The sequence below is a fragment of the Plectropomus leopardus genome, chromosome 2 (assembly GCF_008729295.1).
Source record: "Plectropomus leopardus isolate mb chromosome 2, YSFRI_Pleo_2.0, whole genome shotgun sequence".
Taxonomy (NCBI): domain Eukaryota; kingdom Metazoa; phylum Chordata; class Actinopteri; order Perciformes; family Serranidae; genus Plectropomus; species Plectropomus leopardus.
In genome coordinates this window covers 34,598,974-34,613,333 of record NC_056464.1, presented here as the reverse complement: position 1 = coordinate 34,613,333, position 14,360 = coordinate 34,598,974, and the positions used below count along the sequence as shown (strand labels likewise).

At 40.5% G+C, this 14,360-nt stretch overlaps 1 protein-coding gene across 1 annotated transcript; it reads left to right on the top strand.

Annotated features, from left to right (window-relative positions):
• The first annotated feature begins 582 nt into the window (after window positions 1-582).
• LOC121950470 (ATR interacting protein) lies at window positions 583-14,339 on the top strand. The gene is made up of 18 exons (XM_042496488.1): window positions 583-887; window positions 2,354-2,697; window positions 3,261-3,346; window positions 4,062-4,232; window positions 4,351-4,463; window positions 4,809-4,957; window positions 5,046-5,144; window positions 5,420-5,525; window positions 5,825-5,995; window positions 6,972-7,236; window positions 8,669-8,719; window positions 8,901-9,079; window positions 10,023-10,159; window positions 10,259-10,350; window positions 11,924-12,010; window positions 12,094-12,172; window positions 12,304-12,525; window positions 13,672-14,339. Exons 2-18 carry the CDS (start codon window positions 2,355-2,357, stop codon window positions 13,743-13,745), a joined length of 2,424 nt encoding a protein of 807 aa, XP_042352422.1. The 5' UTR covers window positions 583-887; window position 2,354; the 3' UTR covers window positions 13,746-14,339.
• Window positions 14,340-14,360: the final 21 nt, after the last annotated feature.

Here is a 14,360-nt window from a genome sequence, read left to right as displayed (position 1 = left end):
TACATAAACTAATAATAACTGATGCAAAGTTAATCTATCCAGCAATTATGTGAAGCAGTTCAGATTAGCTCCACCTTTACCAGCTTTAACATTAAAGTGATGTACACGAGTGTATCAGTAATTAAAATCCAGTAACATTATGTATTTTACTTTCAAAAGGTCCATTCTATGAATTGAGTACTTTTACTTTTTTGACTTTTTAACACTTTTGTTCTTTTAACATGAAGTCAACTGTGGAGGATGAAAAGCTTGCTGGCAAGATCAGTGAGGATGACAAAACTTTTACATGTAATAGAGTACGCTACAACATAGTATTGCTTCTTTTAATTTAAGTAAATAAATGTGAACAATTACTCCACAGCTGAATATGTTCAGGTAAAGAAATCTCAATTTAAAGCCTTCAGTGATTTTTTTTCTGTTGCGCGTTTAGTCCAGTTTGTCTCTGACAGGCACCCGTTTGGTAACCAGTCCTAGTTCATGGTCGCCTGTGATTGGTCATTTAAGACGGTGCAGCTCTGTGATTGGTCAGATTGCACGGGGCAGCGCTGTGATTGGTTAGATTATCAGCGGCACCGGAGCGGGCGGAACAACAACCCGAACACACTTTTAATGACAGCGTTATTTTCGTGTTTAGCAGGTGTTTAAATTAATTTGACAGTTTATTTCAGTACTGAGGTTGACGTCTGAAGAATCGCCATTATCAGATACAGCTAACGTCGTTTTCATTAAGTTTTCTCTGGTATTTAAATACTGTTGTGACTGAGTGAGCTGTGTTAGCTTAGCAGGCTAATTTATCATTTGGAATCACAGCTAACGTTAGTTATCCAGCGTTATCTTTGTAGCAAAAACCGCTAACGGGAGCTACAGCAGCAGCACCGGGAGATAAGGTAACAGCATTTACACACATGACAACTCGTTAACGTTTCTAGCAAAAGGCTTATTTAGTAGTTAAGCCAGAAACTTGCAGCAGCTTTAGTCAGAGCACAGCTGGATCAATGCACACCGCTTCTTAGCTCATAATCTACAAAGCTAACGTTGTGCTTTCATTTCTGTTGAGCATGTATTAAACTCTGCAGAGAGGAGGACTGATTAGCTTTGTTTAAAGTAGCTCTCTTAAATGTTGAACTAGGAAAGACATGAATATGAAGTGATAACAGAACATATTTAACTCTTTGAAACCTGGATCGACATCACTTTTCTTGTGCTGCTTTCAGACGTCTCTCACAAGCATTTAAACCTTGAAACTCTGATAAAATTGCTTTGGTTTCTTTAAAAACATGGGAAAATGCAATAAGCAACTTGGTAAGAAATGTTGCAGGAATTGCACTTAATAATTAACATATTGCATATTTTAAATTATGTTACAGAATTGTGACAACTCTTCTTTGTTGTACTTTCTTTTTCTTTTTAATGACTAATTTTTTTTACCAATTTCCTGCAATTGTTTTGGTAATTTCTTCTTTTCTAGCTCAGTGCCTTCTTCCCATGTTTTTGAAGAAACTGAATACAACATGTATGTTTTCTCCAGTGTATGATCACCTGAAAATAAGAATGAGAATAAAAATGCTTCTGTCACCTTAAACTGAGCTGCTTAAAAGTACATAAGAATATGGTCCTTGTCTACAGAGATCGCCATGTTGAACTGTTGTGTTTCTACAGTAGCCCAGAACGTACTAACCAAACACTGGCTCTGGCCATTCCAGTTTTGGAGTTGGCCACTCTAATAAACAGCACCTCCACAACAAGCAGTGCTAAAAAAACAATGTTTTTTTTTTAACATGAAACCAGTGTGTTCAGTGTTTTTTTACTGGTTTTAACTACCTGGTCTGTTTTTTATGGAGAGGAAGAGACTTCTGCAGATGATTTGGCTTTCAGTAAAAACTCCTTTACAATAAACACTGAAGGAATCCTCACCTGGATAACTTTCAGCTTGTTGCAGTCTGCAATCCTTGTGCAAAATTGTGCTAATTATTCCTTTAAAAGACCTCTGCAGCTCTCTGAAATAATGTGGGAGGGCAAGTTGTTACATGAATAAACATGAATGAATGAAAGCAGAATTAGTATCAGGTGTTCTTATAATTTTCATACAATTAAGACAAAAAAAATATTCTGAGTGGATTTATGGACTCTGAGCCAAGGACCTTGTTATTAAACCTCTCAGAGAGTCAGCTGACCAAAGCTGATCATAGTAATGCAGTTTTGGTTTTACCTTTAAGTTTAGGAGCCACACATGGATAAGCATGATGGGTAAATACGGGTCCTTATTCACACCAACAACATTGTAGACAAAGAGTTGTTGTTGTTGTTTATAGCTGGTTAACCTGCCTGTCTCCTTTGTCTTCCCCACCGGCAGCATGAACTACCCCCCCACCAAGAGGCTCCGAGGCCTGAACAAGGATGTAGCGACGGCGGCCTTTGATGACCCGTTTGGTGATGACGAGGACTTCACTCAGGATGATCTGGATGAGATTGACATCATCGCCTCGCAGGCCAACATCGCAGCAACAGCAGCACCTGGGCTTGGATCTAAACCAGGGACCAAACCCGTGGAGTCGGCCCGCGGGTCGGCCCGGCTGCCGTCTGCAGGGCACAGCAAATCTGTCAGCAGAGCTGCAACCAATCAGAGCAGAGAGAACACGTTTGGGTTCAGCAGCAGCAACAGGGGGAATGCTGGGATACCAAGCAGAGAGCCTCTCGGTGAGTACACAGCAGATCCAGGTGCTGGAGTTTTTTTTTCTTCCCAAAATGATTTCATAATTAAAAGATCAAACCTGTTAGATTTTTAGGTTTTTTTTTTAGATCTTCCTTCCAGGCAGCCATTGATTTCATTTAATTTATAAGAAAATCTACCTAAAAAAAAAGAAAAAAAATCAATTCAAATTCAACAAAATCGTTGTAGTCAGTTTGAAGATGGAAATATTTTAAGTGGAAAGAAAATAAGTTGGTTGTAAAAGCCCATAAACTCAGAGGAAGAGTGACTGCAGACAAGAAACTGAGAGATTATCTGATAAGTTTGTAGAATCAGTCGTTGTGTATTTTCACAGTAAATGCACTTAATGTCAGAAGGGGGGAACTTGTGCATATTTCTGCATTTTTGTACACTTTACTAAAATGTATTGATACACCTCAACTCCTTAAGACCTGCAGAACCACTGCAGTGTCCTTTAACAAGCAGACTCCAAAGTAAAGGTCAAAAAGCTAAAATTATTGATGGTTTTAGTGTGAAATGTTGTCAGAGCTCTGTTGGTTTGCGTGTCCAGGTAACAGACAGCAGCTGCAGTTTGGGTCGGACAGAGACAACTCCTACAGTCTGCTGGAGGCTCAGCATGCAGAGCTAAAGAGGAAGGTGAGAAGTGCTGCTTTCTTATTATATAAAATTAAAAAACAAACAAAAATGAAAACTATGATTCATCCTATCTGATGAGCAGGGCAGGTTTAGACTGTCCGAAAATGTAATACCCAATATTTTTTGCATCTTTCCACCAGTTTTAAATATTCTTAATGTTTTGTGGTTCATCATTTCTTCACCGTTCCCCAAAGTCCTTCCTGACATTGTTGATATCTTTGATATTTCTGGTAAAAATGTTTTGCTAAAATACTGTGGGTTTAAACTATGTTTGGCTGCACAGCATTAGTTTATAATGACTGGCCCACCAGCGAGCTGCTGCTTGGTGCTTAATGGGTTTTTAAATGGATAAAGATTTACATCCTTTATCTGAAAAGCTCTAGTCCAGCCTCTGTAATTGATCTGACTCTGTCGATAGTCATTACAACATATTCAAATTTGCACATTGATATGAAAACTTCTGAATCTGACCAGGTATTTACATCAGTGTTTGAAAGTGTGTGTTACAGACACTTTTCTGCCTGGATCAAGGAAGTGTTCAGGTGTGAAACCCCGATATAGAAGGAACATGTAAAGATAACAAAGATGGAAGCACTGTGACGTCTTTCAAAGCAGAGATTTACCGTTAGTGTGGTTCAGTAGAAAATATATGAATAACTTGTACCAGAGAGCAGAGTCTGCATTAACATACCCTGCTGAATGTGTGTGTTATTAGCTGAAGGAGGTGGAGGAGGAGATTGTGATGAAGAGCGGAGAGATTCGAGTCCTGAGAGACTCTCTGAAAGGAGCTCAGCAGGAGAAGGAGGCCCAGAGGCAGAACCACATCCTGCTGGAGACCCAGAGACAGAAAGAGCAGAGCGACAAGGAGAAGGAGCTCAACAGGAAGGTGAGGAGCTGAAAAACAGACACACACACACACACACACACACACACACACACACAATATAGTACATATGTACTTTAGAATAACATGATAATAATGACGTATTGTTCTCCATTTTCAGGTTCAGTCTTTGCAGTCAGAGCTACAATTTAAAGAAGCCGAGATCAATGAGATGAAGACCAAACTTCACAGTTCAGACAAAAACAAGTTGGCATCTCCGCTTTCTAGAAACAGGTCAGTCGTCATCATCATCATCATTATTATACAACAGATTTTATAATAATTTAAACGCTCTACATTTTATAATATTTTAAACTGGATATCCTCAGATTTTGGACAGTTGTTTAGACAAAACAAGACATTTAAAGGCACCACATTGAACTCAGTAAACTAATAAAGAGTTTGTGGGGTTGAGAAGAAAAAAAACAAAATTAAGGAAGTATTCTGTGTTTTGTCAGGGGGTCAAAGGTCACACTGCAGAGGAGCAGCTGCAGCTATACGACTGACCAGTGTGTGTTTCAGAGTGAGTCTGAATGATTGTCCATCTCTAATCTGATAGCCTGCTCTCTTTACTTTCAGTCCTAAAGTGCTCAACAGTCTCGCCCAGTTGCATCATGGGAGTGGCAGCAGCTCCTCCTCTCCAACAGCAAACGGTTTCATCACCAAAGAGTCGTTTGGAGCCAACGTCCCATCCAGGACGACGACTCCACTGAAGACACGGAGAGACGGTGGGTCACATGATGAAGGCGATGATGGTGAAACAGAAGTGTCGACGATAACCACAGTTTGGCTGATGTGTGTGTTTGTGTGTTCCAGCGGACAGAGGGTCGTCCGGCAGCAGATCCGGTGACAGACAGGAAGTGTCTCGTCCAGACCCCTTCCTGTCGGTCAGACCTGCACACCTGCAGCACCGAGGTCAGTCAGTTAGTAAAATCTCTTAGGGTCGTTCCACCACCCGTCGTTCGCTTACCTTCAGCCTTTGGTATTACATAACAACAAACTTTTTTTTTTTTTGCAATTTGCGGGACATTTTTTGTCAGATTGCTCATTGCCACAGTGCTTTCAACAGAATTCAAACTGATTTTCTCAGGTCCCAGAGGTTTCAAATGCTTGTGAAAGGTGTCAAAACTGATGTCAATCCAGGTTGTCAAGGGTTAAGTTGTCTCTGTGTGATCTGTTTTGGTCTCCAGGCGGCGTCCTGCTGGGGTTGTTGCTGCAGCAGCCTTTGTCTCCCAGCAGCCTCGGTCTCTCTCACCTGCTGTCTATGAGTCTGACTGACATCCACCTGAAATCCAGGTAAACGTCCTGAACGCGGCTGCTATTGGTGTTGCATGTAAAGTCGTACAGCTCTGCAGTACTGAGAGGGAGGGAGAAACAAATCTTTGATTAATGTCTGATTATATGATAGCAGAATATATCCTGATCACAAAGTGAAAAATCATCACTTCCTATTCCCTCATTAGCAATACCGAAGTGTCCTGAAGTAAAACATTTAACCCCCAGATACTGCAGTGAAGCAGCACAGTGGCCAAAGATGAAGATTAAGGAAAACTAATTCATGACGTGTTGTTATTTGTTGTATGTTGTGATTTCAGTGAGCGGTCTGATGGTTTTCTGCTCGACTCTGATGCTTCAGCCGGCATTTGCGGTGATGGCGGCGGGACTCTGGGAGCTCCTCTGAGTCCAGTCCAAAGTCTAGCTGTAACTGGACTCAACATGCTGAGTCAAAGCCGACCAGCAGCTGCAGCCAGCAGCAGGAACAACAGGTAGACTGACTGAAACACCACAGCTGCTCTGCCGAAACTTTACCAACTTTGATATCTGCTGCCCTCTGAACAATCCAGAACAACGTAACGCTGCCGAGGCTGAGCAGATCTGTGGACTGCGGAGCCCTCTGGTGGTCCAATGATGCAACAGCTGCACTGAATTGACCACGTCTGAACACAATCATAAGGCCACGTGTTGATGCAAATAATTACTGTTTCACCATTTTAAAAATATTGTCTTTAAATATAACTGACATCTTATAAACATCAACCAAGATTAGATGGACCAGAGAGTGTCCTGCAGGCCAAGATTTGTGTTTTCTTTTTTTGTACTTTACTATTTTCACTGTAAGAAAACAAACATTTCCATTAATCTAATTTTTATGTTACACTTACACATCAAAACTAAAAAAGTAACCAACAAACTAGAGGTGTGACATATCATATCGTTCATGATGATTCTGATCTAATTTGTTAATATGATAAGAAAAATCCATATCATGATAATGACAATATTCTGGCTTCATGACATAGTGATGTCATACCGTCATACAGTCATACGCACGGCAACGACAACAAGCATGGCTGAAACCGAAATTCCTGCTGACTGCACTGAACTTTGAAGGCAGTCTTTATTCTGACATTTAAAACTGCACCACTTATTTTGTAATTTGCAATTCTATGTTCTTGAAATGAATACTAAAATATGTTTCAGTGATTTCTCACAGCATCAAGAATATTATTATTACAAAAATAACCTGAAGTATTGGGATATTATTTCAGCCACATCGCTCAGCCCTGCAATAAACATCAAAATCTTTGACCAGGTCACTACTTTAGAAAAGTTAAGAACCACTAATACAGATGTTTAGTGTGAAACGGAAAACCAACATTCATCTAAGCACATTTGAAAAAAATCTAAAAAAAATATTGTGTGTGTGTGTGTGTGTGTGTGTGTGTGTGTGTGTGTGTGTAGGTCGTGTCCCGGCGCCGTCCTCCTCCTTCCTCTGTTGGACCTCCATCTGTCTTGGCTCTGTCGGGCTCTGGACTCGCTCCGCTCCTCTTCCACTGGCAGCAGCGGCTCAAACTCCACCGCTGCCAGCTCACTCCCAGCGGGCCGTGCTGCTCCTGCTGCTGGACTGGGGAGAATGGAGGAGGCTGGTTTGACTGGTTTCAGCGTGGAGGACACTGGTTTTGCTGCTCTGAGGCTCCTCTACCTGCTGCTGGCCCACAGTGACGAGGTGATAACAGAAACAACACAAATTCCTTCCATGTGAAACTCAGATTTAAGGTGAACACAGAAGTTTTCTGCATTCAGCAGATAAATGTAAAAACAGTATTTTTGTGTCAAACTTTTAATATACGTCCTCTCCACAGTGAAGCTCAAAAATCCAAATGAGGGAAAGCACATTTTTTAAGAAGAGGGAGTCTAAGGGCACTTTCACACCTGTAGTTCAACTCACTTTGTCCGGACCAAGGGGAAGAAAATACACATAGTTGTGTTTTAGTTCTGGTCCGGTTTCTGTTCTCAGTGACTTTTTACAAACAAACTTGCATCATCAGGATCCACATTGGTAACTAACAGTTTATGCAGCACTGTAATGCCTCTGATGTGTGTTTTTATGTTCTGTGCAGGGTTCCTGCGGGTCTTTAAAAAGTCTTAAGAGGCATTGATTTCATTAATCTAAAAATAAGGCCTTAATTGGTATTAAAATGACTTAAATTAATCTTTCAGAGGCTTAAAAAATGCAAAGGGAAAAATTAGTAGATTTTTATTATTGTTTGTTTCTGACATTGCTTCATAAAATCTCAAAATAGTTGGCTATTTTCTGTTGAATAATTTAATAAATTTCTGTTCTTAAACTCATCATGATGGGAATCCAAGTGGTGGAATCTCATATGTAGAGTGAGAAACACAAAATCGCCAAGAAAACCAGCTAGAGATGCCAGATATTTCCTACTTCTGTTGGTAAACCAAATAGATACATTTCTGATAATCTAATATGTTTATTATCTTCCGTGTATTACACTCTAAAAACACTTTTTTTTGGTTTTTGTTTTTGTTTGTTTTTGTTTTTGTTTTTTTTTTTTTACTTTTGATACACATTATCTAAATTTTTCCCTGGACAAAAACATGACATTTATGTAAAAATAAACTTTTAGGCAAAATAAAACTGTCTAAGTTTACATTATTAGAATTTTGGTCTTAAACTTCTGTCCAAGTGGCTTTAAAAAAAAAACAACATTAAATATTACTTGCTTTAAGCAGCTGGAACTGGAAGAAGTCACCATTAGCTGATTGATTTATTAGCAGTTTAAACTGTGAAATTATGCTAAAATGCTAATTTACTTTGCACCAAATAAACCGCACCAGACTAAAATTTCCAGGTGGTCTTGGTTCGGTTGTTTGAGTCCAACTGAAAGCTTTCACACTAACCCAAACAAAACATCCAAACTGACCTGAGTCGCTTTAACCAGATAAAATAGGTTAGATGTGAGAATAGAAGAGAGTCTTCACATTGTTTTTACATTGGAGGAAAAAACATGAACAGGATCAATAAAAGTAACTGTGAATGAACCTCAGTAATGTTCTAGTGTTTATATGCAGTTTCCAGAGCTCACGATCAGCTGTTTGTTGAGTACTTTAAACTTTGAACTTTTGGGATGTTCCAGGTGGTGGAGGCTGTGTTGTCCAAGAATCAGAGCGGAGTCACAGACAAAAAGGTAAAAACAGAAACACACACTTCCGCTTTTAAATCAACCTCCCCTCCTCGGCTTCATGACAGCAGAGAGGCGATATCGAAATTACAACATAATGATATGAACCTACATTTTGATTGTTTTTATCATAATAACATGATGATATCATTTTTCACTGAATCCTCTTTCCTCCCTCTGGTCTCAGACTGAGCGCCCTGCTGCAGGTGTGGGTCTGGGCTCCCAGAATGCCTTGCTGCAGTCTGTGTTGCGGTTGTGTGAAGCTGGTCTAGGTGGTTTTGGCTCACAGAATGAGGACCTTGTCCTCAGTGCCATGAAGACCCTGTGTGTCCTCATTGAGAGGACGCCAAACACCCACATCGACAGGTACACACACACACACACACACACACACACACACACACACACACACACACACACACACACACACACACACACACAGTGCATCAGGCACCATACCAAACACAGCACTGTGTCAAAGGTCACAGTGGGTCATATTGTTCATCTGTATGATTATATGATAGAAATCTGATGTCAGCAGTTAAGTGGAGCAAACGTGACAACAGATTTTTAAATATTAAGAGATTTGTTCTTTAATAAAAACTAAAAATCATTTGATGAACATAAATAACTTTTCTTTGAATACTTAATTAAAACATTTAACACATGCATGTTGAGATCTAACATAAAATCCTTTGTCATCTTATTATGACAATGTCAAGAAAATGTATTTCTCCTCAGTGACCCAAAGTCAGGACATGAACACAAATTTAAACAACAGTTTCCCTAATAAAGTTTTGTTTGCAACATTGTTGACAATTTGAAAATGAAAGAAAATTATTTGAGTTGTTTTGAGAGCTGTAGGATGCAGAGAAGGTGTCATGAAACTTCACCTGCTCTGACACACCCTTTAGCACACTTTGTTGTTCTTTTTAATTCTCCAATTACATTGCAAAATATACACCACCAAACACACACACACACCCACCCACACACACACACAATGCAACCCTCACCTGGGAGGAGTACTGCCGAAGGTGGAGGAGTGGCGGAGCAGGGAGTGTGTGTGGGTTTATTAGAACTTTCCGCTGACTGTCAGTTGCGTAATATCTGACTGTAAACTCCCTGCAGTGATTTATCGTCACTGACGTACAGAGAGAAGAAATAACTGATGAAATATCAAACTTCAGTCTGACCAACAGTGAAGAAACAAAAATGACGAAAAAAACACGTATTGATCATTTCACTGCTGACTATTTCTTTATTCGTTTAAAACGGTCACGTCTGTGTTTTTCTGTGTTTCTCTCAGGTTGCAGTGTGTGTTGCAGGTGGTGTGTGTGTGTTTGTCGGCCGACTGCAGGCTGCAGACAGTTTCGGGGACTGTGTCTGTCCTCAAGTCCATGTCCGACCACCAGACACTGTCTCAGCAGCTCTGCTCTCAGCACGGTGAGTCTCCGCCCACCGATGCAGCGCAGTCACTGCAGTAATTTATGTCATTTTTGTACTAAGTAACATGATTTAAATGATTGTGGTTGTTTTGTCTAGACCCATGTGTTTTCCTGAAGTTGTTCCAGTTCATCAGAACCAGACCAGACAACCAGGCAACACACACAGACTGGATTCTGCTGGACCTGCAGGTAAAACACACACACACACACACACACACACACACACACACACACACACACACACACACACACACACACACACTGACTCATACATCCTACAGGGGTTTTATGGTCTTATTATGTTTCAAACAACATTTTTTGAGCAGTCTGACCCTGTCTAAAGTCAAAGCGTTTCTCCGTGCTCTCGCTCTCTGCTCGTCTCCTCCTGGCTGCATCTCACCGCCTCCCTGATCTCTCTCCAGCAGCTCTCTGTCTTTTGTATCTCTTTGTAGTTTCAAACCATAAATTGTTGAAAGAGAGATAATTGCTCATGGTGTTGCATTCACATGGAGGAGTTGTGTGAAGAATGAAAAAAAAACGAGAGATACTCCTCACACCTTCTCTATCGCTGCGTAAAGCGGTGATGAATCATCTGTTTTGGAAAGTTACAAAAAAGATGCTGTTAGATGATTCAACAAGCTTCATATAAAGCGCTGTGCAGTACAGCAGGCTCTCCCGGCCTCTGCAGAGAACTGGCTTGATGGTGGAGGGTCATCAGGTGACCTTGTTAAGTTTTGGCTCAAACTGCTGACTCGTGATTATATTCTCTTCTCCTTTTGTTGTTTGCCTTCTTTTCATTTCTCACCATCCAACACATCCATGCATTTCTTGGTTGCGCTGGCATCCTGTTATTTTCAGGATAATATTTTAAAATCTTGTTGCGCACTTAAAGAGCCCCACATGGCCAGACTCCACAATATAAAAGGGACCCTCTGTTCCCCCGTACTACAGGTCGACTCAGGGAAGTTTTTCAGTTGGCCCCTAAGCTTTGAAAGAGTTACCCAGCTAGTTTCAGATCTCTGGACTCTGTAGAGTCTTTAAAAAGCAGTTAAAAAGCTTCCTGTTCAGGCAGGCATATTGTGTTTTATGTTTTTATCTGCTCTCACTGTATATATTTTATCTGGGTTTTAATTCTAATTACTGAACATATATGCATACACCCACATACCCAAAATCAAAATCTCCAATTTTTCATTATTATTTACAGAAAAAAAGGAAGATTAACGAGGCAAACATAAATATTAAGTAACCAAATAAAGTAACCAAAACAGTAACCCCTGTAAACACCTGGTGATATTCCCGTCATCATCCTGTACCTCTGAAAAATGATGTTTTTATACTTTATTGTAAACTGGTTTATGTTTTTATACGTTATTGTAAACTGGTTTATGTTTGGACATTGTTTTAGCTCCACATTAAAACTGTTCCATAGTTTCACTCCACAGATTGATGAATGAAAACTTTCCGGTGGTAGAAAAACTGCAAGTTCTTAAATTAAATTTTCCCCTTAAACTTTAGCTTCCCTCTCAATCACTGAACAATATTGTTTGAATTTGCTGATCTCAGTTCAAAACGTCCTTCTTGTTCAGTTTTTGTCACGACACTATTGTAATTGCATCATTTGAACGATTTTAATACAGGAAATTCCACTCCTCAATGTTTTTATAAAGAGTGGGACTTCATTTGCTTGTGCTGGCAGCAGCTAAAATTTGAACACAGTTTTTATTTAAAAATGTATTGTACTGTACGATTTGTGTCTCAGGTGGTTCGCTTGCTGAGCAGACTGATGACTCAGAGAGCAGAGAGCTGGACCTCCAGCCAGCACAGCAGCTGTCAGTGTTACGCTGAGGTAAAACTCTCTGACCTTTTCTTTATATAATGACAAACTATGAGTCGCATCTGTCTACAAATATTTATCTCGCTCTCCCTCAGTTTGTTCAGACAGTGGTGATTGTTTTCCATCGTCAGTGGTTGGATCTTCGTGGTTCTCAGGATCAGACCGACTCAACAGGTCGGTCACATTTCAGATTTAAAACACAAATATTCACCACTCCGTCCCTAAAACTGTTCATGACTCAAAACAGTCCTCCTCTACAATCACATTTAACCGCTCAGAGTTGTCCTTATCCGTTTTTACTTCAGGTTTGACCCCGCCTACGCAGAAGTGCTCCGCCCCCTCGTTGTCATGGTGGCACGGCCCGGCGGCGTCTCTGCTCAGAGAGTGCCTGCTGCTGCTGCACTGGCTGCTGCTGCATCACGGCAGCTTCTCAGAGAGCTGCAGGCCGCTGCTGCACATGTATGACCAGGTGATCCCTGCAGTGCGAGACACGCTGAGGAAGATCCCCGAGCTGAGCGAGAGCGAGGGTACTCACACGCACACACACACACACACACACACACACACACACATATACACACTGTATATGTACACTCACACCCAGAGTTTCCTCACGGACAGCCAGCAGTCTAACCTCACCCTGATGCCTTTCCTCTTGTAAAAGTGAAACAAGAAATAACTTTACGAAAGCAGATCATAAATCCCACATTTGAGGCGCTTTGGTGTCAGTTACATCTCTCCTTCAGGCTCTTGAGGTGGTCAGATTTAGTCACCAGCACTTAGTTTTTTTTTATGTTAGGAGATGTTTTTCTCTCATTTTCAACTTTTCTTATTTTTAACACATTACCAAAGCCATCATAAACACTGTACTGACTGTCTAGCATGCACATTATAAATGGACTTGAAAAACTTCCTAGCGTAGCAACATTAAGGCTACAAATGCCCCACAATGCATTGCTCTCTGTAGGTGCTTGCAGATGTGTCAAGTACAATCCCCACTTTTTCAAAGCAGATTTCCTTAAAAAAACAGTGTCTTACATTTGGGCCAAAATGTTGTATTTGTTCACTCAAGCTTCAGTTCAGTGCAGATTTAACATGTCCAGCTGGTGATTATCAAGCTAATTTAAACCTGGCGTCTGACTCTGTGTGCATCTGCCTGCCTGAATGTGACTTTTGGACCTTTTGACTCCACTTTTGTATTTTATGTGTATCAGTCACATCATGACCTGATCCACTTAATCAGGTCAGTATTTATGCATTTTCTCTTTAAGTGAGTGCCTAATTTTATGTAATCAAGGTGTAAATACATCAACCTGTCACAATATTGTTAATATTCTGACATATTTTTACAAGATTCTGAATTTTACTTGCGGCACCATGAATGACATTATATGGCACTATTTTGTATAAATTGTCAATCGATTCTTTGTTACACCTTTAGTCTTACTTCAGTCCAACCTATAACCACACATTTTTCCCTTCGTTTTGGAATTTAGGGCCAATAGACCTTGTTAACATAAGTATAAAAAACATATTTTGATGGCAAATATTTCGTGAGGGTTAAGAAATAACTTTTACACCTAACTGCGAATGTTCAGGTGTCCACATACTTAAGTTGGTCACTCAGAAATCTGAAGTTAAAAAGACTGTTTTCTCGGCTTCTTGTCCGTCAGAGCTGGCGTTGGAGGAGATCTGCCGCTCAGAGGGCGACGACACTGACGACATGGACACTGATCCTGGCTCCTGATTGGCTGCAGACACGAGGGACAGTTTTCTAACTGTTGATTGGATATTTCAGACTGAGACGAGGACAGAGCAGTTCTGTGATGAAATGGATGGTGGAGAGAAATTAAGGATCAGAGGAAAATTCAGAGGTCTGAAGTGACAGACAGTCACAGGATTTATTCTGCTGTCTGATGTGATTTAATAATAAAACATGAAGGTGAGACACACAGCTGCTGCTCTCAAAGTCATTCTGTACGTTTCTTTCCTCCCTGTCTTTCTTCACCTCTTGTTGTTCGGTTTGGGCTGCTGTTACTTCTCTCTGTGCTTCACACGTTTATTAAATACATTAACACGTGGTTTTACACTGGATACTCTGTCTGGCTGTGGTCCCACATTTACCAGTATGCCTCCTGACAGCATTTTGTAGGAGAAACAGCCTCAAAACCCCAAAAAGCTGCAGGCTCTTTAGACATGTTGCCAAACAGGAAGACACACACAGAAAACAGTTGTGGGTCTCTCCTCAAATCTGTCATAGACTTTTCATCCTTCAAAAGTCTTAAGAGGCATTGAATTCATTAATCTAAAAATAACCTTAATTTGCATTTAAATGTCTTAAATCAACCTTTCAGAAGTCATA

Excerpts from the sequence above, each read along its gene's own strand:
- LOC121950470 (XM_042496488.1), top strand. The coding sequence starts at position 2,355 with ATGAACTACCCCCCCACCAAGAGGCTCCGAGGCCTGAACAAGGATGTA. Across the intron at positions 2,698-3,260 it reads ACCAAGCAGAGAGCCTCTCG|GTAACAGACAGCAGCTGCAG; the intron begins GTGAGTACACAG and ends TTGCGTGTCCAG. Across the intron at positions 10,160-10,258 it reads GCAGCTCTGCTCTCAGCACG|ACCCATGTGTTTTCCTGAAG; the intron begins GTGAGTCTCCGC and ends TGTTTTGTCTAG.